This window comes from Carettochelys insculpta, chromosome 8, assembly GCF_033958435.1.
Source record: "Carettochelys insculpta isolate YL-2023 chromosome 8, ASM3395843v1, whole genome shotgun sequence".
NCBI lineage: Eukaryota > Metazoa > Chordata > Testudines > Carettochelyidae > Carettochelys > Carettochelys insculpta.
In genome coordinates this window covers 12512939-12539526 of record NC_134144.1, presented here as the reverse complement: position 1 = coordinate 12539526, position 26588 = coordinate 12512939, and the positions used below count along the sequence as shown (strand labels likewise).

Below are 26588 nucleotides of genomic sequence, written 5' to 3'. Positions count from 1 at the left end.
CTTTTACTCTAGTTTTGAAGTGATTCTCTTGATTGTCTATATGTTTATTGTATTATTTTTCAGGATTGTGGAAGACCTTTTCCCTGTCCCTCTCCAGCCGCTGCCCCCAAACACCCCTGCATGGGCCCGTCGTCTCAGGAACTGTGAGGTAGGCTGCAAACAATCCTGATTATATTTGTTTAGATAAACAAATTCATAGAATAAACAATTTAGTTATTTAGGTAATTTGCATTTAAATTTCACAATGCTATTAAAAATTACTCTCACTTACTAAAAGCAGAGGTGCTTTATAGGCATTCATGGGTGGTGTGTAAACCTTTGCGGTTTGTCGCAAGACACAGTTTCATTTGATTGCATTTAACAATCCATTGATTGGAGAGTTTATTTCTTGTGGCCCACGCCTGCATCCCTTACATGCAATTTAACTTTCTAATACCTGACATGTATATTCGGATTTTTTGGTCATGCTTCATATTAAGGTTCTATTTATGCATAGTTTATATCAGGTTAATAAATGATTAAGTAAGTGGTTAATTGTTAGATTCCACTAGGTCAATAAGTTGCCGATAACCATCTCAAAACCTTTCTGTTGTGCTTACAGTTATCTAGAACACATGCTGCTATTAACTATAATGTTTATATGACATTTGTTAATGTGTTTTTATTTTATATATAACTTTATTTGAAGATCAGTGGGGTTAGATCCCTGACTACATTAGACTCTTATCAATATTTCACCGGTTGTGTTTAAATTCATAACCATAAGATCTATATTCATAGAGCAGTTAATGTCCTTATATTGTAGGAAAAGGAAGAAAGTACTGTTGCTGCTTAAACTGGAAGTTCACTCTGAACAGTGAGAATGTTAGATCTGCAATATGCTGCACCATAGAACTATTCTATGTATGCATTCATAGACCCTTTGTTCCCTTTTAGTTTTGTTGTTTTACTGGTTTTTTTGGGGGGGGTTTATTTATTTATTTATACTATTATTCCTGTTAGCACAGCTGAGCCAATGCAGCTAAGCAGGAATGAGCTGAATTCTATTCCTTGTGTGCCATTGGTAGACTTGTTTTACTAAATTCCAGTCAGTTATATTGTGCAAGCTCATTGGAGGCAAATGGATAGCAAAGTAGTCACTGAGGGCATAGTTTGGAGTCAGGAGGATTTTCAAATGTAACTCAGCTGAGCTTATCTTGTGGAGTGTTTTACTGCTGGTATTATGTTATTAGTTAAGAACCCAAGCTAAGTTTGCTGGGCTGGAAGTTAGAGGAGACCCTTCTTTAGCATGTGTTCTCAGCTGACCTAAGCACACTTGGTACAGAAATCCTTGAGACAGTAAATATAGTACCCTAGAATTCCACTTTTTCAGTCACTTTTTATGGCCCTTTTCATGAAGTTAACAATGTTAGAGCCTGCTTGGGTGCCATAGGAGAAAAGAGGACATGGAGGCTTTATCCGTTATGCTTGTGCAGGAGTTGGCTGCAATACAGAATTGTTGTTGTTTGATTACTAGGCTCAGGATCCAGTCACAGGTCAAGAAGGTGAAGCAGCCAGTGCCTGAGCTCCTGTGCGTGACTGGAGGACCAGTGCCTGGCAATAAGCATAGAGCTGCAAAAGCTGCATCTTTCCAAAGTAGCACTAGGCGCCATGGCTGACCATGCTCTCCCTTTATTTAGCTGAGCCATTATCCCTCCATCTGTTCTCTTGAGTCACGTTATCACACATCACCTATGGAAAACTACATGCTTTGTCTTAAATGGCTTTTGTTAAGCTCTGGCATTTACCTCACTGAGGTGAATTGGATGGGAAAGAGCAGGAGCTGGCATTTTGCTGTTGCTTATGTCTAAGTCAAGGCTCATAATTCACAGTAGAAGAGTTTTGATAACATATTGAAGAATTTTGAAAGTCTGAAATAACAAAGGAGCTTGAACATTTCCCAATATTTCCTAGAAGCCAAATTTATTGAAGAGTTATGCAAGCTTTTGTTGACTCACTTATGGACCATGACTGGAGCAGATAGGTTCATGTTTCCTGTGGTTCTATTATTTCCTCTCAGAATGATCCCAGGGGTTGATATTAGACCATCCATCACAAGGTCTCTTTTTGAGGAACATATGCTGTTTTGTGTGGTAGTGAAGCTGCGATAGGAGACTGACTTCATTAGGGCTACTGGGACATCTATCTCCAGACAACGATCCTTGTGTACCATGCAATGGTCGTTCCAATGCTACTATATGCATGTGAAACCTGGACAACATACAAGTGTCATTTGAAGGCACTTGAACAATTTCATCAGTGCTGCCTCAGGAGAATCGTAAATATCTCTTGGGAGGATAGGTGCACGAACACTAGCCTCCTGGAAGAGTTGAACATGACCAGCATTGAAGCCATTATCATTTATCAACAACATCGTTGGACTGGTCATGTGGTTGAGATGTCCGATCAGTGCCTCCCAAAACAGATTCTGTTTTCCAAGTTGGAGGAAGAAAAGAGGAGCTTTGGGAGCCAGTAGAAGTGATGTAGGGACATGGGGAAGGCACATATGAAAAAGTGTAGCATCAGTGTGGACACTTGGGAGAACCTTGCCCAAGACCGTCCCCAGTGGAGAACGTTAATCCGGGAGAAAATGGCGCAGTTTAAGCGGTCCTGCCCCATGGCAGATGAGGACGGGGGTAGAAGAAGAAAAGAGCATCAAAAACTGCCTCACCGCACTCCAACAGCTACCAACACCCGCCTCTTCTGTGATAAGACCTGAGGTGCCAGAATCAGACTCATCAGCCATCAACGGACTCATATAGGAAGGTGACATTATGCCATCCTACTCATTGAGTGACTGCCAAAATACAACATACGGCTGTAGGTCTGCCTTACGCCACTAGCACAGCGGTTCTCAAACTTTTTGGCCCCTGCCCCACCCCATTCACTGCAAATCTTCCACAGACCACCAGCCAGTCACTCATGAGCCGCGTCTACACGTGCCGGCTACTTCGAAGTAGCTGCACCAACTTCGAAATAGCGCCCGCCACGTCTACACGTGGCGAGCGCTATTTTGAAGTTGACATCGACGTAAGGCGGCGAGACGTTGAAGTCACTATCCTCATGAGGAGATGGGAATAGTGCCCTACTTCGACGTTGAACGTCGAAGTAGGGCACGTGTAGCCGATCCGCATCCCGCAACATCGAAATAGCGGGGTCCGCCATGGCGGCCATCAGCTGAGGGGTTGAGAGACGCTCTCTCCAGCCCCTGGGGGGCTCTATGATCACCGTGTGCAGCAGCCCTTAGCCCACGGCTTCTGGCTGCTGCTGCTGCAGCTGGGGATCCATGCTGCATGCACAGGGTCTGCAACCAGTTGTCGGCTCTGTGGATCTTGTGCTGTTTAGTGCAGGTGTGTCTGGGAGGGGCACTTTAAGGGGGCAGCTTGCTGTTGAGTCCGCCCTGTGACCCTGTCTGCAGCTGTCCTGGCACCCTTATTTCGATGTGGGCCGCTTTGGTGTGTAGATGGTCCCCTGCAGCGCCTACTTCGATGTAGTGCTGCCCAACGTCGACGTTGAACGTCGATGGCACCAGCCCTCGAGGACATGTAGACGTTATTCATCGAAATAGGTTATTTCGATGTAGCATTCACGTGTAGACGTAGCTATGATGATAATGCATTTACTTACCTCTAAATGCTTTAAATACTAAATTATGTATACTAAGCTACTGAAGCATCATAACATAAATATACAGCTGTCACTTAAGGGGGCATATATTTAATCTTGCTGCATATATCATGTTAATTTACCAGCTTAGTTTTAAATCAAATAAAATATTTATGCCCAAAACAAAAGGTTTCAATATTATGGCAAGGCAGCGTGGAGCCTTTTTTGGGTCGAAGGTCATTGGCCCACAGAAAAATCAGTCGGTGACCACACAAAGCTGAGAAGCAAAAATCAAAACAAAAAACCCTGCAACCCTCACTGGTGTGGCCCCTGACGGGCAGAGGGAGGAATGAGGCTTAGGGCTTCCCACAGGCCAGGTTAACTCTTCTAGGGTTCCAGGGCTAGTAGATTTTGTGGGCCCCCTAGGCTCTGGGTTGAGGCCAAAAAAGGGGTTCAGTGTGTGCTGGGAGGAGGGCTGCTGGGGATTGAAATAGAGAAGGGAAGTGTGGTGCAGGAGTGGGCTGAAGTTGGGGTGGTCTGGGCAGGGTGCAGGGGGGCTTAGGGTGAGCGATCAGGACAGGGTGGAGGGTCCAGGAACAGGCTTGGTGTGGGGATCTGTGCATGAGGGAGGGGGCAGGAACAGGCTGTGGGTTTGAAGCTGGGTTCAAGGACGGGTACAGGATAGTGATGGAGGTGCAGGGTCTGGGGATTGAGGGGAGCCCTGTGCTTGCCACCGCGCCCAGGCACCAACCCCCGCTGTTCTTACTGACCATGATTCTGGCCATTGGGAGCAGCAGGGAAGGCTTGCCATGGGTTGTTTCCTGCACTGCAGTTTCCCATGGCACCTCCCACCCGACACACACAGTGGGAAGTGAGCACCAGCACTGCAACCTCACAGGCAGGCACATGGGGGTGGAGTTGCCAGCGCAGTCTCCCTGCTACAGGGGGAGGAGGGGCCGGAGCCTGCAGCCAACCTGCAAGGCGGTCACCGACCACTAGTGGTCCCCAGGCCGCTCTTTGAGAACTATTGCACTAGTGTAGTGTGGCTCCCTGTACCTCGCAAACATAGGGGCTTGAGTGAGGATAAGCTGGGGTGCTGGTTATAAAAGCATCTGAAAGGTGTGATTGTGATACGTTTGTTCCCATTATTGAAGGCATGTTCCTCCCTTTTGTAAAGGACTTGTACAATCTGATGTTCTCCTGGATAACCTTATTGTACCTGGCTTCTCAGGTAGCATAGCTAGTCTAAAAGACCAAGTATTTATCATGGGTGTTTGCTAGGCAATTGCAAACTTTTACTGCAAAGTTACTGAATTTATGACGGGACATCTTTCTTCTAACTAGCGTCATAGCTTTTTGACCTTCAGATAGGATTGCTGTTAAGTGCTATAGGTGAGGATATTGCAGAGGGCTCAGAAACTTTTTAGCTGTTGCCATGTACAGCAGTTTACTCACACAGCAGACCTGACTGCAGGGAGTATGTGGCTCCTATTCTTTGTAGTCATGATGGACTTCCACTTGATATCTAAATGCAGTTCAAGATGTTTTGTATGATCAGAAGAACTTTATGTGCCTGGGTCCAGGCTAACTGATACTTCTCCTTTCTGTTTGCAACATGCTGATGGTATGAGCTGAACTTGGGGTGTCTGAGCTAAAAAAAATCCCTAAGACTTGAATGTATGGGTGGATGGGAAGCAGGGGATTCTTAGCTGAAGTTATTTTTCCCTCACTGGTCTCAGAGAGCCCAAATTCATTGAGGGGTGGGGGGAGGATTTTTTTTTAGGCATTTGCTTGGTGATTGTGGTTGTGGGGCAGGTGTTTAATATGCCATTGTGTTTCCTTTTTCTGTATTTTATTTTCTAGTGTAGAGTAGAATGTTGACTGAGTGAAACACACAAGAATAAATAAAGGAGATGTTACCAATTTCAGAGTTAAGTAAAATAAACGTAAAAAACAAAGGCATTCCTTGCCATTTGGGCAAGCCATATAAGAGCAGGCTTTGGTGATCCTATGATGGAAAATGTGTGAGCATCCTTACTGTTGTGGTGGATGCATACCATTGCAGGAACGTAAATGAAAGATATTCATGTATTGATACGCCTGCTCTAAATTAAGAATACATATAAGAAGGGTTGTATTGCCCGTATCAGTTGTCTTTTTAATCTTTAAATTGAGTGAAACTTTTTCTTAACCTGACCAAATAAGAGAAACTAAAGTAATACTTAAAAAAAGATTGCTCACCAAAATAAAGCAATTAAATTAAAGTAATTGGAGAAAAACAAGGAAGTTACAGAAGCCTGCCACTTTTTAAATGATTTCAAAATCCTAATCTATTGTGCCATTTTGCATACTAAGTAGTGCAAGAAATAATTGAAAATATGTTTTTATTATATGTAACCATTATTTTCACTGCAGAGAGTAGATTGAATGGTTGCAGAGAACCTTTAGTGTCCCAGAAAGGGGAATGGTCTGGCCCAGACAATGGCTATGTGCTCTAGGGTACTTCTTTTTCTGTTCTGTAGTTATCTCATATATTTCATGGTTGGTGGATTGGGATGTAGATGAATCCCATTATTGACCACCTGCCCAATCGGGGTGCTATGAAAGGTGCTGAGTTGTGAGTTCACCTGTTTTAAGTTAATAGAGTGCGGTTGACAGTCACCACAGGCCCTGGGACAAGGTGGGAGGGGGGCCCAGCTCTGCACCCCTGGAAAGGACGGGCCCAAGGGCAGCCAGTCCTTAGTGCCACCCAGGCAGTGCCACTGATTTTCCTCCCTCCCTTGTTCTCCGTGAATTTGCGCAGAGCAGCAGAGCCCTGCTGTCGCGGCACTTCGGAGGGGCCCGGAGCTCTGGCCACCGCTGCTGCCGAAGTAGCAGCAGTAGTGGCCAGAGCTCCAGGCTCCTTTGAAACACTGGGCCCCGGGGCAGCTGTTCCGTTTGGCACCCGCCCCTCCATCGGCAGGCCTGACTTTAATACATTTACCAGCTAGCCAGCAATGAAATTCAAGTGACATCACTGTGAGGAACTTTTAGCTTAGAGCCTGTAGAGGTCCTTTGTGGTCAGCTGCACATGTGATTCAAGGAAGCATGCAAGTGACTCTGTGAATGGCATGTGTGCAAGACATTCTACTTGAATTATTTGTTCCTCCTCTTAGATGTGACCAGCAGGTCACCAAAAATGTGTTCTAAAATGCACTGAAATATATTGATTTTTAGTAGAAAAGTCTGAAATAAAGGGAATGGTCCATATCAAGGAACTAATTTGCTTCTGTCTTTTGGAACAAAAGAGTAAATCCATTTATCTAAACACCAGCTAACAGAAGGTCAGTTACAACTCTTGACTTCTTGCCTTACTCTCGCTACTACCCAAAATGTCTTTTTTGGAGGTTTTGAGTATCTCCAAATCCTTTAGAAATGGGGTTACCCTGTAGATAACTATTATAATAACGGACCAATATTTTACTTACAATCTCAGATTGCTGGTAAACACCTGTAGTACGAGCTTACTGAAGACTAATTTTGTGTTAGACCTTATGGTAAATCTGGTTGTGATGCAACCAGTACACAAAGTATTTAAGACATTGTCCTCACCTGCCACCATGCCAGAGTCCCAGACTGCATTTATTTTCTTGGGTACTGAAGAGCAGTCAGATTGGTGAATAATCCTATTATTTCACCTCCTTTCCATGCAGAAAATTGGGGACTCGTACCGCGGCTATTGTGTGAGCGAGACAGAATTAGAGAGTGTTCTAACGCTACACAAGCAGCAAACACAAAGTGTGTGGGGGACGCGCCAGTCTCCAAGCCCAGCCAAACCTGCCACACGGTTGATGTGGAAATCTCAGTATGTCCCATATGATGGGATCCCTTTTGTCAATGCAGGTAATCAACTTTTTTTTTTAAATAATTATTTTTAAAGTTTCAACATCACTAGTCAATTGGCCAAAAGAAGGACTCTCCTGAAACTACACCTCATTACTCTGCCAGAATGTATTAGGTATTGGTAAAATGAAAGCAGAGACTTAGGAAAGGATGGCTTAGTGGCAAGCCCGCCAATGGGGGAACAAATGGAGCAGTTTTCATGGGCACTTTAAATTGCTGATGGAGCAATATAGCATGCTCCATGTGGCTCTGAAGGCTAGAGGGCTTTTTGCAGTGCAGCACACTCCAGGCAGTGTTTTGAGGGCTGGCTGCCCCAGTCCTGGTCCTTTCAGTCAAGACGTGCCCCTTTCAAGAGTGCGGAGCTGCCCTCCTCCCCACCTTGTTCAGGGGGCTGGCAGGTCTTCTTGCCTTGCATACTTAGTGGTCTGTTCCCAAATCCGAAGCCTCTAGATTACCTGAACACAGGTTCGTGTTCCAATGTGAGTGATTCAAGCCGTTCCTCCTTTAGACGTAGGTTATTTATGCATAAGTTGGGGACTCTTTTGAATGAGGCCTTGAAGATGAGGTCCTGTCTGCTCTGCATGGACATTGACATTTTCATGAGGGTGGTAAGGGCTACTACCATCAGCACTGCTAAGCCTTCTGAGAATGCTCCTGAAAACCTTGGGAAGCAGAAACCTTTAAGGTATTTAAAATCACCCTAAAACAACTTTCAAAAAACTTATCCAGAGATCTGAATCTTGTAAATAAACGTGTAGGCTTTTCCAGTTTGTGATGTCATATTTCTAGAGACATAGAGTGAGTATTGTATGAGTGTGAGTGTGAATTTCAGATAGGAAACTTGTCCACTGTCATCTTGTTTAAATGAAACCTGTGGGATATGATGCATGGGTGAGTGCAGGATTCATTTCTCTTAGCTGAAAGTAACTAAAAAAGTGAAATGTCACCAACCATTTTAAAAAGCTAAGACCATTCAGCTATGAAGCAGAGCAAGAATACTAAAGGACAAATCTGGAACAACTTTTTTTTTTCCCTTGCAGAAACTTTTGAGATTAGTTAAACAAATGATTCCCTGAGAGAGTATATAAAAACCTATTCAGTTTATTTTTGTTTTACAGAACACAGTGGATTAATTTAGGCTGATTTTAATATTGTCTGCTTTAGCCAGATAAAGTGTATGAAAATGCTGTTTATACTACCTACACGCTATTCTACTAATGAATTTTACTTCTAGACTGTACCTTCACTGCTATTAAAATCTTAGATTTCTTTTGGACAGAGGCTATGGGTTAAAATGGAACCCTGATTTACCAAACTCCAGTTAACTTGACTTCCTGTTTTATTGAAGAGAGAGTTCTGTGATGTCTATCATGCTTACTGAAATAGAGTTTCAGGCCTGCCGAGGCCCTGAGCTGTGCAGGAATGAAGTACTGTTCTTGTGGAACCTCTGATCTCTGCATAAGTGGTGTTCTTCTTCAGTCTCTGGCCTGCCTCTGTTTCTGCTGAACAAATTAGCTTTGAAGAAAGTGGCCGGTGTTTTGTACTGTGAAACAGAAAGCTGCAGGTATCCAAGCCCTGCTTTTACTCAGATTTTGCACCCTTGAGACCTTGGTAAAATCAGGGCCCCATCAAATTGTTTTTGTCAAGCAGGCAAGCAAGCACAGGGTTGAAACTACCCAATTATTTTTTTGGTTAGGTACTTAAGCCAGTATTTGTTCCCAGGTTTCCAATGTGAAAAGTTAGTGCACTCATCCACTCTTGTCATCTAGTTCTCCTTTTGAATAGCTTCTTGATTTGCAGATTTTTTTAATGTCACATGATCATGCAAAGTATTTTGATCATTTCAAATCACCTCACCTCATCAGTGTGACACAATAGACACATCAGTTATTTCAGACCTAGAGAATATTTGAAAACTGAGATGCTGAAGTATCCTGATTCTGAACAGGAGATGCTGGAGAATAAAGTTAATATTGTTCAGAACAAATAGAAGTTCCCTTCCCAGCTCTGCCTGCTAGGTTACATCTATTACATGTATTTCACTCTTCTTTGCCATAAGTCTGGATAAAGGAAAACAATTACTTGAATAAAGGTTTCACAGATGTTGTGGAAATCAGTCTTTCTTGCATAGTAACATTTATTTTGGGTACCATGTTGATGTAATATTAGTTAACAGAGGAAACTGGAATCAGATTCACAAACTTAATGACCAGCAAGGCTAAAGAAGTAAACATGGCACAGGAAGTAAGGTGCTTCCAAGTTCTGATTTCAGCTATGCCTTTGATTTGCTGTATAATTTAGGACCAGATTCTGTCACCTCTACTTGTGTTGAGGACAAACATTTACTGCTTTACTCAATAAATATCCCATAAGACTGCTCACTGTGCCAGCTACTGGTGCTAAACATGAGTAATGGTTTCAGAATCTGCTTTAAACTTTGAGTCGGTTTTCACCCTTGTAAGTGGTTATGATAATGTTTAATTGCTTACCTTAGAGGAATTTTGTGACGATTAACTAGTTTGGAAAGTCCTTTGAAAATGTGATTTGTGCCTTAACTGCTGAGTAGAATTAGGGGGAAAGCAGCCACTCTAACTCAGGCACCCACAACCCTGAACATGTATTCTTCCAGGAAGAGTATAAAAATAAGTGCTTCAAATCACTCTTTTCTCCTCAGAAATCTTTTTCGTTGCCTGCTGGTAGAAACCAGTGGCTGTTTTAAATTTAATAATAGAGCCAGTTACTTTTCGCCCACAGGAAGCAGAGCCATTGTGATGGAGTGCCAGTATGGGCCAAGGAGGAAAGGTTTCCAGCCCAAAAAAACTGGTGAGATGGAAAATGCCTCCTGCCAGTTATACAAAGCCACTTGTCCGGCACGGTAAGCATTAGCTACAAAGCTGAAATTGGCAAGGTTCTGGTCTGGAGAGGCTAGTTATAGATATGAGAGCTTGGCTCTCAAGAAAACTAGTTGGTAACTGTTTGTTATTACAGTGACATAAGATTTATAAACATATTTTGCTTTGTTTTTTATACAAGTAGGAGTTGATGCTCAGTTAGAGAGAAGGAGAATAAGTTCCTGTGAAAGTGGTTGTGGCTAGAATATGATAGGTATCCTAAGGCTACGTCTACGCTAGGCAAAGGAAGTCGACCAGAGATATGGAGTTCTCGGTATGGCAATTGCCAAGCTAGAATTGACATATCTACACTTGGATAACTTGACCATCCCTGATAGGGAAGGTTGATGGGGGAGCTTCTCTCATCAACCTCCCTTCTTTTTCGCAAGGAGTACAGGGGTCGACTGCGCAACCGCTGTGGGATCAATTTTGTGGGTCCATCACACACACAATCAAATCCTGGAAGATCAACTCTGAGTGGGTTGATCTTCTGGGGTAATGTAGACATAGTCTAAATCTGTTATTTTGGGGTTCTGTTTGTCAGGGAATGTGTACTTCTTCTCATTCACCAAAGATCTCTTCCTCTCCATCTCCAATGGCATTTTCTCTATTCTCATGGCTCTCCTTGAGTTTTCTCCTGTCAACTTCCTGGGTTTCAGGGATGGCTCTTAACTCTTCTAGTTTACTTCTTACCTGACTGACCAGTCCTGCAGTACTTCTGAGCATTCTCTACCTTTTGAATCTCTCTTCTTGAGTTTCCTGCAGTTTCTTTATAATAAAAATAATCTGAAATAAAATAGCTGACATTTGTCTTCTTCGGAGGGAACTCTATGGTGAAGCTGGATTTTTCTGTTTTGTTTTTTCTTGGAAGGATCTATATTAAAAAGGTTCAAAAGTTTCCTGAGTATAGAGTTCCCACTGACCCCAAAATTGACAAGAAAATCATAAGAATGGAACAAGAGAAAGCTTTCAACATGCTGAAGAAGAACTTGATAGATGCTGGAGGGGTCCTCAGGTGAAATTCCCACTCATTGCTCTAATCTTGACAAATAGAAGTAGAGGGAACAGGGGTGTGTTCTTGTGTGTGTATTAAGGTGCTACAGTAAAAGGTAGAAAACCATTCACAAGGGAGCTTCTTTGTGTTTTGTAACATATGGTACTGTGGGAGTTAGGTAATACATACTCAGAATACAGACAGAAGCAGTTATGTAATTGTGGTCATTACCAACAGTGAGCCAGATGTCTCCCGCTCTGGATGTTTTGTGCCCCAAAGGTAGCTGACTGTAGGAGGCTCACTACCATCCAGTATGGGTGGATCTTTAAATGTTGTGTGTTGGTTTAATGGATTCTCCTTCACAACCTGCCTATCTGTGGCTGAGAGAGCACGGCTGAAAGAGGAGTATGTGGCTAGAGGAGTCCTTTATCCTTGGCACTGTTGGCAGCCGGCACGAGGTAGCAAAGCCTCAGATCGGTTGCTTTTTCTTTTGCCGGGGCCCAGAGTAACTTCAGGGTCAAAGGAGCCCAAAGGTGATCCAAGACCTTCACTGTGCATAAACCACCACCGCCACCCCTCCGCCAAGCTGGCTTGTGCTGAGCATTGCTGATCCACAGCCAAGGATCTGGGACAAAATTTTTAAAAGTTGAATAAACAATTCCACAACTGTGACTTCTGCAAACAACCCAACAGAGAGACCAGAAGAAGGGTCTTTTCCCACTAAAAACCTTTGTCCATGTAGGTAGAACATATATGCATAGATGTATTGACATCAGTGGGATCATTCACAAGTAAAGTATTGACCTACTGAACCCATTAATGTTATTTGTTTACAATCATAGTGAGTCACAAGGAGTGGGGGAAGGGAACATTAATAATTTTTGGTGAAGATCATATCAGTTTCAAAACTCGTATTAAAACACCTATGTACTGTAAGCAGCAAGGCAATTTGATGTAGGGCTGATGCTTATTAATGGATAAATCATAGCTGGGAGTTCTGTAAAAGGGTTGATCCACCACATTTGATTCACCTCTGCCAGCAAAAAGCAGCCATGCAATGCAGAATGTCTGCCTAGGGAGGAGTCTGAGGGTGAGGATGTTTTTAAAAGTTATACTCCTTCAGGGGATGTGGAACAGGCTGGTATTTTTTCAGGGAGAAAGCCAGATTAGAGACCCAAGAGATGTGCTGCATCAGCTCATCACCTTGGCAAGTTGTATCTGTGCAGCCCTGTAGATGTAGTATCTGCAAATGAAAGTGGTTTCCTCTGGCAAAGGGTGGCAGCAATACTTCTGTCTACCCCTTTCCAAGGGAGGAGTCTCCCCCTGGGGGCAGCTGTCTCCAAGGGCTGAAGGAAGTGTTTAACCCCCCTTCTGCTTGCAGAAATGAAACATGTCCCATATTTGCTTATAATACCTATGTAAAATGGAGTGAGCCAACAATAGTGAATCTGTCATTGTAAACTAGTATTGTATGAACATGGTTTTTGCTTATGTGCTCTAACTTAAAATATTAAATAGGTTAAAAAAAATTGAATAATACTGTTCCTGAGTAGCATTTTGATATGAGGATCTGAAAGCACTGCATGGTTAAGCCTCATGCATCCCTGCAAAGTAGTTAATTATTATTTGATTTTACAGACTGAGACACTGAGGCATAGTGAGGTTCAGTGATATGTTCAAAGCTACAAAATGAATCAATTGTATAACCAGCAGCAGACCCTTGCAGTATGTTGCTCTCCAATCTTTCTGTGATGATCAGACCACGTAATGGTGAGAAAGCATATGGTGTCACATCATTAATTAAGCTATCTCGCATAAGGACTGATGCACTACCCCCTGCATGTCTGCATTGCAGTTTTGGAGAGCTGTGTGTGATTGCCAATTTAGTCTGTCCATCACTGAGCCATCGGGACTAGGGAGTTCTCCAAACAATGTGTGGAACTGAGGGAATAGGAGAGGAAGAGTGCCTTGTCTGCATCAACAGACACTTTCCTTTTCAATAGAAGAAGATCACTGGCATGAAAGGAGTCCTATCTAGTGCTTAGCTGTAAGGATGGTGCAATATGCAGAGTCAGTGGGAGAGGTGGCTCCTGAACATTCCCTTCAGATTCCAAGCCAAAAATCCTGTACTTCAGTGTTACAGTCTTTTAAAGGAAGTTTTAGGGTACAAATTTAAAGTTTCTTGAAAGAAAATAGTAATATGGAGGAGTGTTTTATTTTTGGTTTATACTGAAAATTATGTAAAAGCTGGTTGTTATTTAAGTATTAACTAAGTGTTTGCTACCGTATGAGGCAGAGATGGAGGCCGTCCTGTTTGGGGGTGGGAGAAAGCAGTGTGTACTAGTAATGAATGCTGCTAGTTCTGTGTGTATATGTAATTATTGTTGATGGCTTGATTAGAGGGTCTTCATTCAGTAGCATTGTTCCCCTCTTGGGGAATGATTTGAACAACTTTGTTTTATTGTTTGTCTTTGCTTTGGAATTGTAACTGAAACGCTCTTTCTCATCAGATGGTATGTGCAGTTACCCACCCAGCAGGCCCACCAGTATCATGAAATGGAGACGTGCCTCCCTCTTTCACCATCTGCTTTCCCTGTACCGTCTCCTGAGGAAGAAGAAGATGCAGTGAGGGATGAGAACTGTACTTTACCCTCCCGACTTCACCCACAAGTAGCAGATAAGATCAGAGAACTGGTGTCTCAGGGAATAGAACAAGTCTATGCAGTGAGGAAACAATTAAGGTATAATAATGTAGTCTAACTATTCTGCCATCTTTCCATAATGCTATGTCAACTATACATTCAATTCATATGACTTGGAAGCTATGTGGTAATGTTGATCCTTTTGCCAGTCAGTCCTCACATATAGCATCAGCTGAATTTATCCCTACATACAGTATCAGCACCTCAGTTTTTACTGGATTTTGCCTTAGATGTAATTACCTGATATTTCAGTTCCTCACACTGCCCATATCACATGACCATCTAGGGCTGCTTTCCTTCTTAGTATTGAAAATGTATTGAGTGAGTTCTGTAAAATTTCCAGGATATTAGAGGAGAGGAGGCATGGTATCTACTAATCTGTTCCTGTAATTTTTCTCATGTTTGGAACATATTTGAGGGTAGAAACAGAGGTGGCTGCAGAAGGAGAAACACTTCCTCTTATTGTGTGTTTTAACTTTCAACAACCTCTTCTCTCCCGCCCCATTTCCAACACTTGACAGAAAGTTTGTGGAACGAGAACTGTTCAAACCTGATGAAGTGCCAGAGAGGCATAACTTGTCCTTCTTTCCAACTGTGAATGACATTAAGAACCACATCCATGAGGTGCAGAAGTCTCTAGGAAATGAAGAGATGGGGTATAACTCAGAAAGCATCCCAGCCACGGTATTATTGGAGTTTCATGCTCTCTTCTTCTTTTGTTCTGTATCTCTGAGCTGAATCCTCAAGACCCTACTTCAGTTTTACTCCTTGGCCCTTATTCAGCCAGTATGCCCACTGAACTTGAATGCCTACAGGTTAAATTTTCAAAGAAAGTTTTGCCTGAGTAAGAATAGATTAGATTTAAGCTTATAGCACTATATGTTGCTGACAGTTGTTAATTTTACTGCATTCAGAATGGGTTGAATGAGTGAGATGAAGAGAGAAGGGGGTGAGCTGGCAGCAGGCCAGGCCAGAGAGAAGTGTCTGTGATGGGGGATGGATGGGATATTTATTTATTTTTATATGGTGTAGAGCAGGGGGTGCAAACTGGGGGCACGACACCTTGTAAGTGGGGGGGGCTCAGCGCTGTCTGCCCCTCCAGCAGTTTCTGCTGCATTGGCAGCCCTCTGCCTCTGTGACAGCAGAAGCTGTGGGGGTGGCTGGGCGGAGGAACCAATTGCACTGGCCAATCGAGGAGTGGGGGTGGGTGCACCTCTGGCACCTGCCCTGCTGCTGGGCTAAGGCAGCTGGTTCTTGGCAGCAGGGGCTGAGCTGGCTGAGGGGGCGTCCTGGCACGGCGCTCGGGCTTCCCGCCATGGCACCACAGCTGGCCCAGCCCCACAGCACTTCCCTCCTCCCCCATGAGGAGCTGCCGCTTGCCCAGCACCTGAACCCCTGGACAGCATGCACCCCCACCCGCATTCCTTCCTGTGGTCCTCCCACAGGTTGGGAGGAGGACGGAGGGGCAGGGAGCCCATCTATGTGCAGGGCCCAAAAGCAGGGCATGGCATAAAAAGTTTGCTCACCCCTGATGTAGAGAAAGTGGTATCAAGATTTGGTCATTCCCAGTGATTCAGATGCAGACAGCCACCCGGTGATGCCTCAGTCAGTGCGTCTTACAATCCATTTAAAAACACAGTGTTTCCCCTTTAAATGTGTGAAAACTGACCCCAAAACTCAGAAAGCATTCATTATAGAGAAATGTGGTGTTTTGGACTCTGATTTTCACTGTAGTTTGAGCCCGTGCCAGTATTGTAGGCAATCCTGCTTAGCATACTTCCCATTTCTGAGAACTGAGGTCTTTCTCCTTTCAGCTCCAGTGGACCACAGACAGCGGGAATGTTCTCACAGAAACAGTGACTGTTACATTTGCCTCACCATCTCCAGAGGGTAGGCGCATATTGATATCTTTCTTGTGTTCAATTTTTGTGCATTGCGAAAATACAGATCTCCTGCCTGATTTTTAGAGATCTTTCCTGTATTTTATATGAACTGACAAAGAATGGGCCGTTCTTGTGCCCCCTACTCCCAGTACACACCCTTTACCACGTGTCTGAGGAGCTTGTTGCAATTACTGATATGGCAGGTAGTGAAGACAGAAACTGTAAGCTTTGCCTTCTGTGACATCCTTTAACGTATATTGAAGAGAAGAGCAAACTGGGTTGGGAGGAAATGCTCAGAGCCTTTAAATATCTGCGTAGAGAATCTTCGAGTGCTTGTTCAACGGAATGGTGCAGAAGGTGCTCAGTAAGGCCCCAGTTCAACAAGGCATTTGAGCACATGCATAACTTCAAAGGTATGAATATTGGGAGCTCCTCTCATGATTAAAGTTGAGCACGATTAAGTATCCTGCTGTATCAGAGCCTATGAACCTACTCTCCATCTTAGCAAAATCGGTCGCAAAACACCCAGATGAAATCAATGGGCAGCATCAGACATTAAATTCTTAGACTTAAATTTTGTCAACAGGACTTTCTCAAATCATTTTCTCCCCATTTATTGCTATGTTTTATTTGAGATCTTAATTTTAACTTTAATGCAAAAAAGCCCAGATTTTAGCTGGCAACAGGGCTGCAAGCCGCATTTCTTATACCTGTTTCAGTGGTATTCTTGAGAAGTAACATTTTCCATGGGGACTGCATAAGGCAAGAGCAATATCTCTTCACAGCAATTACTATATCACTTAACAAGGAAGCAAAGAAAAGCCGGATTGTGGGTTTTTTGAAGGAAATTTCCTTGTCCAAAATGGAGTTTGCTCCATGATCTATTGTTGGGAGAAGTTCATTGGGCTATCGTGTTTGCCATAAGTGGGATTCTACTATTATTTCAAATTAAAATATATCTAGAAAAAAAAATTATAACCGTGATGATTTAGACCTGTTGACTGATTGCATGCCTTAAACTATGCATAGCGTAAGTAATTTGCTGGATTATGATCCTATTAGTAAATGTAAAACAAATTATTTCCCCCTGCACACAAGGATCTACACAGTTTTCCCCAATGGGTAAACACGTGACAAAGTCCTTCCCTGCTCTTCTTTCTGTTCTTGTTTAACATGATTGAGATGAACCTCTCGGAGGGGAAAAAAAAAACCAGAAAACCAAAAACTAGTAGTTTTAGCAAGGGACCTATATCAACCAGTGAAAGATTGTCCTGCAAGATGTTTAAATAACACTCTAGAGATCTGTGGTTTAGTTAACTTGAATAGTGCTAATCAAGTGCACTGATCTTTTGTCTTTTGTCTCCCTGGAGCAAGGCATCCTAGTCTTTTGTTAGGAATATTATATAGAGGAGTCCCGTTACAGCATATTAAAGGGGCACTATCAGTGTTGTTATGCTTAAAGATTTACCCATGCAAACAGTTTTCCTGTATTGCAATTCTTGCCTTAAAGATTCCTAGCACGTGCACACACGCACACACTTGATTCTTACCCTTGTTGTAGCAGGAAAAGTGCAAAAACAAATGTTTGGCTTGATGTGTGAATCTTCATAAATAACCTGGTGCATCTGATTCATGACGTGAGGCTCTGTGCACACCAGTGTATTTACAATGAGTTGCACACTAAGCTGGGCCTTTGTTTTTAACTTCTGTTTTAGCTGCTGCTGCAATGGATCAGTTTGAATTGAAAAACAGCCGCAGTGCTTGGAACTCTTAAGGTAAGAATTTCAGTATGGGTAACTGTCTGATTAAAGGAAGTCAGTTTTTAGGCTTAATTTGAGTAGTGTCCCTTTTTTGAGGAAGGACCTCATAATGTTGAAAGGGGAATCTTACAGAACCACTAGATTCATAGCATTCACTTTTCACATCAAAACAAGTAGTAGCTGGAGGTATTTGTGTGTTGTAGATGGACACACTGGATATTTTTCCTTCCAGAAGCCATTTAGAAGTGGTTGTCAATAATGTGAGAATGGGTGGGCTTAAAGTATTTGGTTCCTGCACGCTGGCAGTAATGAAGAAATGACCAATCTTGTTTAATGTTGGTCCTACGGATGGTTCCCCAATACAAATGAGTCCACTAAATGTGTAAGCACCCAACGAAATGTAGTATTTTACCTAAATTCAGAGAGATGTGGGTTTATTCAGATTTCTGCAGAAGTTGAATGTATGGCTCCATTGGGTATAGTTAGAATGGTGTTTTTTCTAGACTGTTCTGTCTTCTGTTTGATTCTCTAGATATGTGTTAATTACAGAAACGTAGGGCTGGATGTCACCTCAGAAAATAAGAAGTCCTGTGGCACCTTGTAGACTAATGGATATTTTGGAGCATAAGCTTTCGTGGGCAAAGACTTGCTTCTTCATGCATGTGACGAAGCAGGTCTTTGCCCACAAACGCTTATGCTCCAAAATATCCATTAGTCTATAAGGTGCCACAGGACTTCTTGTTGTTTTTGACGATACAAACTAACTTGGCTACCCCTCTGATGCCTCAGGAAATATTCATTTCCAGCCCCCTAGGACCTAGCAAATTTAGACCAACTGTGACAGGTGTTTTTTTTTTCCAACTAGTTTTTAGAAGCTTTCAGTGATGGGAACTCCACAACTTCCCTTAGAAGCCTATTCCAGAGCTTAACTATTCTTACAGGTAGAAAGATTTTTCTTATATCAAACTTAAATCTCCCTTGCTGAAGATTAAGCTCATTACTTCTTGTCCTACCTTCAGTGGGTATGGAGAATAACTGATGACCATCCTTTATGACAACTCTCAACTTACTGAAAAACTGTTTTCCAGGTTCTTTCTGTTGTCTTTTTCAAGACTAAACATGCCCCATTTTGTTAAGTGTTCCTCATAGGTCAGGTTTGCTAAACTGTCTGCCATTTTTGTTGCTCTCCTTTGGACTCTTTCCTATTTGTCTGCATCTTTTCTAAATTTTGGTGCCCAGAATTGGATGCAGTACTCCAGGTGGGCCTTGCCCGTGCCAAGTGAGACAATTACCTCCAGTATCATAAATACAATGCTCCTATTATTACATCCCAGTCGTATTAGTTTTTTTGCATTTATTGTAGCGCATCAATGATCCATAGTTTGTGGTCCACTAAAACTTTCAGGTCCGTTACTTAATTATTTACTCCCCATTGTGTAGTTGTTCATTTGGTTTGTTGCCTTCCTAATTGAAGTACTTTGCATTTGTCTTTACAAATTTAATTTTACTGAATTCGGACGAACTTTTTCATTTTTCGAGGTCATTTTGAATTTTAAACCTGTCCTTCAAAATGCTTGCAACCCCTCCCACCCTGGAGTCATCTGATGAGTTTACCAGCGTACATTCTACTCTGTTACCCAAGTCATACTGAACCTCTCCAAGACTCCACAAGATAAGCCATCACAATTTGACACCAAACCATTGATAATTATTCTTTCAGTATGATCTTTAAAGCATTTGTGTATACACTTTGTAGTAATTTTATCTCCACCACATTTCCATAGCTTGCGTATGAGAAAGCCATGTGGAAATGTGCCAAAAGCCTTACTAAAATTAGGATATATCACTTCTGCTGCTTCCCCCCATCTTCTTCCTGGAATAGCATCTCGTAGTAGAAGCCAAAGTCCTCCTGTCGACACCGTCTGCGTAGCCGTGCATTCATCTCCAGGATGCCATTGTTCCTGACCTTCAACTGGACGGATAGATAAGAACACAACCTGCACCCAGAGCCTGGTAGTCACAATGCTGGTCTGCTCAAGGTTAGACATTGGCAGTATCATTAGTGGCTACGTGGATGAACATTCAAAGCATACTGATCAGAGGAACGACTCAGGTGCAGTTTCCATGCAGGCACTACAACCTCTTGGGACAATCATATCTGGGCAGCTGATGGATGTCTCTGTTTCTCTCAGGAGTGAATCCCAGATGTGGTGGCAGTGTGCTTCCCAGCTGAGGGAATGGGGAAGGTGTGAATCATAGGAGCGGCTTCTCCTTAGCCATGGGGATTGGCTCCTCACCTGCTATTTTTATTGGTGGAGCACTCTCTGCTGACCAGGATGGACCGTAGCCATTCTCCTCACAAAGCAGCTGGTTCTCACATCTCCTCTGGTGCTACTGCAGTTGTCTGTAGTTAGCTGGCCTCTTTCTTCCCAGAAGTATCCATAGGCATTATGACATCACATTCATTGCTGCCAAAACTGAATATGGTGTCACAATAGGATAATGAATTCACTGCAAGATTAAGTAAAATGACAAGCTGGACTTTGAGCATACATGCACCCCTTCAATCACAAGCATCTGGAACCAACAGCAAGGGTTAAAGACATTGACTGTCCAAGTCATTTCCTTTTGTGTATCAGGGATTTTTTTCTTTTATTTCAATTTATGCCAATATAGAGTTGTTCCTTCAAAGGTCAAATGAGAAACCTGGGGAAAGCTAGGTAGCTTGCTTACTTGGGAGAAATCCATTTCTCTTTCAACATATATATCCTTCTGCATATGGTGCCATTTCTCCTGTCCTCTCATAAGCATGGAACCCCTGTAATTAATCTTTGTGCCTACCTACCTTTATAAGAATCTGTTTCCTTGGTACACTTTCACATCTGTTGTGGTATATGCTCCATATAATGAACATCTGCAGAACATTCATGTGATGTATTTAAAATGCTGACTGGGAAGCTTGACCATTCTTATATGTGCAGCAATAGTACAGTATAGTGCATCAAGCAATAGCCCTTCTCCTGATGCACAAGGAATATTTTGTATGAACAAGAACTACAGAGTTACTACACTGACAGCAGTATATTAGGATAATTTGTACTCAAAGGGCACGTCTACACCACCTCCCTCCTTCAAATGGAGGACGGTAAGTAGGGTGTTGGGAGTTTATTAATGAAATGCTAGACTGCATATGCAGCACTTCATTAAGCAAATTCCCCCCCCATGGCAACTTCGAAGTTTTAAACTTTGAAGTACCACCTTGTGTCTAGCCATGGCTCACCCGCCGGTACTTCAAAGTGCCGGGGCAACTTTGAAGTCCCTCAACTCCTCAAAGTTGCCCCGGCACTTCGAAGTACTGGCAGGTGAGCTGCAGCTAGACGTGAGCCAGTACTTCGAAATTTAAAACTTCGAAGTCGCCGCCGGGAGGGGAAAAGGGGGGATTTGCTTAATGAAGTGCTGCGTATGCAGTGCAGTATTTCATTAATAAACTCCCAACACCCTACTTACCGTCCTGCCTTTGAAGGAGGGAGGTAGTGTAGACACAGCCAGTAAGAGTCAGGGATTATTTCTTAGACAGATAGAGTTTGGGATTCATTGTATATTGAGGGATTTCTCCACTCCTTGCGTTCCTGGAAATTTTACGGGATTTCTTTCTGGGGAAAAAAAAAGTCACCTGTTGATTTTAAAGGTAAAATTGCAAGATATTCGAAGGACATTGGGCTAATGCAACTGCATGTCTCTCTATCTATTTATTTTTGAGAAACCATTTAGGTAAATCCTAATTTTACAAGGTTTCAGGACAACTAAAACTTCCATAAAATAGGGATTTCCGTGGGAAAATACAATAGTCTGGAAACCAGAAGGACTTTTGAATAAGAGAACGTTGTAAAATAGTTACATGTATTCAAATAACTCTTCCCACAAACAATTGGGAGAAACTTGTAGAATTTCCTGCATGAAGCTTTATTAAAGAACTATGTAGTTTGTGGTTAAGATTCTGCCTCAGTCTTCTCTCATTCTCTGTGTTATATCTAGGAGGTATGTACATTCAAACAGTTTACTTCCTACTTCGATGGAAATGTTTTTGCTTTTAGGTTCCCATGAATTTATAACTTGGAATTTAACAGGAAGGATGTTTTACTCCCCATAGTAATTTCCCTATCTTTTTATAATTTGAGTTTTATGTATCCCTGTATTTACTTTTTCCCTCATCCAACCTTTTTTCCACCCTTTAGCATCTAAGTCTTTCTACACAAAATACAGACTATTTATTATTCAGATATAAATGTTTTTATAAGTTTCAGTGTCGTAATATATGTGTGCTTTGTTAATCAAATTCAAGCAAGTATTAAGAACTCCAAAAACTAACAGAATCTTTGTCACAATTCCTGCTCATTTGATCTCTGTGGTGCTGCAGGGAGTTCACCAGCAGAATCAGTCCTCACCAAAGTGGAATCCAGTCACACTGGGGAGACCTTGCCTCCTGAGACAGCTCAGCTGTTGTCCTCGCTCTCTTCACTCCAGCCCAAGATCTTTGCACACCTTCAGGTAGTCAAGTTATCTAACACCTTCAACAAGATGGCCAGCACTTCAATCTTTACTGTTTGGGAAAGCCTGATGGAGAAGTTGAGGACAGTAAACTTCCTCTCTTCTCACTATAGTATATGCTCATTACTTTGATGGTTTTATTAGCATGTGTGCAACATACCTCAGGTGGCACATGATTAGAATTCACCACCACATGTAGTCCACTGACTGGATCATTAGATTCCCTGGCCTGGAGATTATAGCATGAACACTGATCCACACCCCCAGATTTTTGCTAACGGAAGCCAGGTCTCAAATATCTGTCAGACCTTCTCTGGCAATTTCCCCCCCCCCCCTTTTTTTTTTTTTTTTAAAGGCATTTTGGCTTTTACTTGGCATGTAAGTGATTGTACTGCTGTCTTGTGAGCACTGTTAAATTCAGGGATGAGATGAGTCAGGACAGATGCCGTCAGTGAGCCAAGCCCACATCTCTGACTCTTAACCAGTGGTGTCCAACCATTTTCCTGGTGGTCTATAATATTGTTTTGTAATGGGGAGAGGCCATCCTTGTGAGCACAGAGCAGCTTAAGGCTGCCATTTTTGTCCCCTGTCACTAGTCTGAAACTGTATTGAGAGCAAAAGCAGTTCCCAACTCAGACAAACTGTAGGTTTGCTTCCTTAAGAACCTCAATCTTGTGGTAGTCCAGCCAGACCCGAGGAGCTCAGCCTGTTGGTCCCTCCACAAGCACTCAGAACTTCAAATCTTTCTCTTCCCCAATCCATGTTTTTCAGGTACCCACCCCAATAATTCCTCTTTTCTGGTTTATTTCTTCATCAGCCCAGAACCAATTCCCCAAATCAATGAAAGTCAATTACCGAGGGCCCATCGTACACCTAAATGGAATTTCAGTAGGTGCCTGACACCCTTAAAATCAACTGCTTCTGACCCCTGTCTGATTTGTGCATCCATTACAATGACTGCCCCATTCTCTCTGCTCTGCATCCCACCTTCTTCTGCATTAGCTGCTGTTTTGCTTGCTTGCCCCATCCTGTGAAGATCACATGGCACCTGCTCTCTGTTCTTTCACTGCCTGCGCTCTCCTCTTAAAGGAGCACTTGCTCCAAGACAGGTTGCTTTGTGTTTCATACCTACCTTCCTCCTGGGAAAAAGCCCAGTTGGGAAACACAGCCATCATTCATAATTGAAAGCAAATTTTTCTTTGACACAGTGTTGTCCTCCCACCCCTCAAAAAAAAAAAAGAGCTCCAATTAAGACCCTCAGAGACGTATGTTCTTCACACTATTGTGTTGACTGATGTAGAAATATTGTGATATTGATTTGCTGTCTTCTGTCTCCCAGTTGGAGCTGGTAGAGGTCAGGGTGCAGGGAGTGCTGCTACCAGTGTGAATTCTAAGGAGCTGATCATGGGTGCATTGGAGGCCATCCCCAACTGATTTACTCTCTTCTGTTTCACAGGGCTTACAGCTGCAGCCAACATTCACCTCCGTGGATGGAGCAACAGCCCTGATAGCAGTAAATAACCATTCTCCTCCCAACACTACAAATCTCCTGGATTCCATAGGGAATGTGATAACCAACCACTCTCTAGTACTGAGTCAGGGACACAGCCTTCACACAGGTGCCAGTCTAACTCAGAGCAACCGTACTGCCTCCCCTCTTGGAAATCTGCCTATATCGGATCAAAATCTGGTCACTATGGGCCAGCTGGTAACTGTTGGAGGTGTACAGGACACAGGAAGTTTGGAGGGAGGTATCCATCAGTTTCTTTTGGGAGATGTTCAGACCATTCCAATACGGATTGTAGACAACCATCCAGATCTTAGTAAGTTTAAATCTACCTGTGATATTTAAATGCACAAATTGAGAATGAATTTTCTTACCCATGTGTGTTATGGGGCTCCAGGGGGAATCTGTCATCACTAGGATACTGCTGCCAATAACTGAAGAAGTAGATCCCACTTAGTTTCTAAAGCAGCTAATTGAAATGTTTTAAAGGCTACGTCTACACTAGCCCCATCCTTTTGGAAGGGGCATGGTAATGAGGGAGTTTGGAAGATGCGCTTTTGAATTGCACATGGCCACTATTATGCTAATGAGGTACTGCATATTCATAGCAGTGTCTCATTAGTATCGTTCAAACTCCCTCATTGCCATGCCCCTTCCAAAAGGAGGGGACTAGTGTAGACATAATTACAAAGTGTTTGTTTGTTTTCTGAAAATAGCCTTTTTTTAAACTTCTTTGTGTCAAAAACTGTTGATCTTTTTAAAAATTTCAGTTAATTAAATTTTTCATGACTTTTCACTGGGGCTTATATTTTAAAAAATGTTTTTAAACTCTGCAAAACATAAGCAACTTGGAAATATTGTGTGACCCACTCCCCTCTCTAATCCTCCCCCACCCCCGCCAAAAAAAAAAATCTCTTTTCAAAGATTTAATTAAACTGTCTTCTGGGAAGTCTCACTTTTCTTCCAGTTTCTTCAGGTTGAGTTGCAACTTTTTTAATTACGTAATTTCATGGGATTTAAAACACATCTCCATGGGACTGGGAGCCAGAGCCCCTGCTGGACGCAAAGCAGTGCAGGACTGCGAGACAGAGCTCCCACAGCAGTGTGGGGTCAGGAGCCAGAGCCCCAGCCACAGGAACCCTGGCAGGGCCAGGGGGACAGGAAGTGTACTGGTTCCTGATTTTTTTCACTCACACACACACACACACACACACACACACACACACACACACACACACACACACACACACACACACACACACACACACACACACACACACACACACACACACACACACACACACACACACACACACACACACACACAAAAATGCAATGGAAATAGATATTTCTAAACAACACCAGATACTTACGGGGCCAAGTAATTCCACTGGAAAATCTTGGAGAGTGATGGGCCTGGAGACTATTTAAAGCTAGAGTCAGAATTTTTCCCCTAACTACTCCAGTGCTGTTAGGCAGACGCGAATTGAGAGAGTTTACAGGAACAAACCAACTGCTAGTCTCTTTAGAATCTGAGATATTGGTCCTAGGTACATATTCAGGACAAGTCAGTTGAAATCATTCTTTACAATCCAACTTCTCTTTCTAATCTGGTAGCTGAACCCCTCTAGTCTGGCACTCTCTCATCTGGCAACATCTGTGGTCTGGCATAATTTTAGTTAGCTGGAAGTCCACTTATCCTGGGTGTGGCCAAGTTTCCTGTGATCCCACGAAGTATGTTTTACAGCTTCAAGTCCTGGCTCTCAATGTTCTGTATTTTTATTTGGTAGTAATTTACCTGTAAATGTCTTCTAAGAGCCCAGTTAAGTAGTGGAAGTGTTGGTAATGCTGCTAGACAATATTGACATCCCATGGTTTGGCAAATTCTCTCATTCAGCATCAGTCAGGTCCCGAGTGTGCCAGAGTAGAGAGGTTTAACCTGTACTAAAGTAAGTTGGTTGATGAAAATACGTCACCTGTCCATTTCTGTGTACTTGGGAAGAAGTTCTATGTTGTTGTTTTTAAAAAACAAAACAAAACAAAAAAAAACTTTTCTATCTAATCGGTCTGTTTCATGTCCACAATTGCTCATTGATACCCTCTTTCTAAAAATACTTACTTAAAACTGCAGGTTTGTCTGTTTAAATGGACAGACCAAATTCGGTCTTGGTGTGCTTGCAGACATCTCCAACATCATCTGTATGATAGTACTTTTTTGCATCACAGCTGAATTTGGCTCATATTTATCAGAGATGCCTGAGATTAATTTCTGAAGAATGAACTCTTCGTGTTGTTGAAAACTCATTAGAAAAAGTAACTTATATAGCTTCCAGTCCATTTTTTCATTTTTGTGCATAAAACTATTTCAGATATTTTGTTCAGAAGCTTATTATTTGAGCAAATTCAATTCTGCTTGGTTCGTCTTAACACAGGAAGTTTTATGACTTCGTTAAACTACTGAAAAGCCAATATCTCAAATTCTCCATATCTAGCCTAAATCACCATGTTTTCCCAAACTACAATTAATTTTTGCTTGTAATTGTATACAGTTCTTGAGAGCTAAGTGTTATCAGTGGAATTTTGACCTTACTGTTTTGTTTTGTGTTTTGCTTTTAAAGTTGAAGAAAGTCCAGAGGCTGCCATTTGTGTGGGCCAAGTTAAACAAGAACCCAAAGAACCAGCATTGTCTATGGGGGCTGATAGAATCAGAGACTGCCAGAGCTCTGCCACTATTTAAATCCATGAAGGCATTAAGGATTTGCAACTCAGAGGATTC

At 42.5% G+C, this 26588-nt stretch overlaps 1 protein-coding gene across 7 annotated transcripts in view; it reads left to right on the top strand.

Moving 5' to 3' along the window:
* CARF (calcium responsive transcription factor) overlaps positions 1-26568 on the top strand; it is a 48264-nt gene extending 21696 nt beyond the window's left edge. For 3 of the 7 annotated variants that reach the window (XM_075001050.1, XM_075001052.1, XM_075001053.1), the window contains 10 exons: positions 64-148; positions 7338-7527; positions 10282-10402; positions 11290-11433; positions 13923-14153; positions 14636-14798; positions 15929-16004; positions 22175-22305; positions 23762-24128; positions 26431-26568. In XM_075001050.1, coding sequence (XP_074857151.1) covers positions 64-148; positions 7338-7527; positions 10282-10402; positions 11290-11433; positions 13923-14153; positions 14636-14798; positions 15929-16004; positions 22175-22305; positions 23762-24128; positions 26431-26549 — 1627 coding nt within the window. In that variant the 3' untranslated portion in view covers positions 26550-26568. Of the gene's footprint in view, positions 1-63; positions 149-7337; positions 7528-10281; positions 10403-11289; positions 11434-13922; positions 14154-14635; positions 14799-15928; positions 16005-18622; positions 18699-22174; positions 22306-23761; positions 24129-26430 lie in introns of those variants that run through there. The other 4 variants (XR_012646388.1, XM_075001051.1, XM_075001055.1 and 1 more) reach the window with 4 other exon arrangements.
* The last annotated feature ends 20 nt before the right edge of the window (positions 26569-26588 follow it).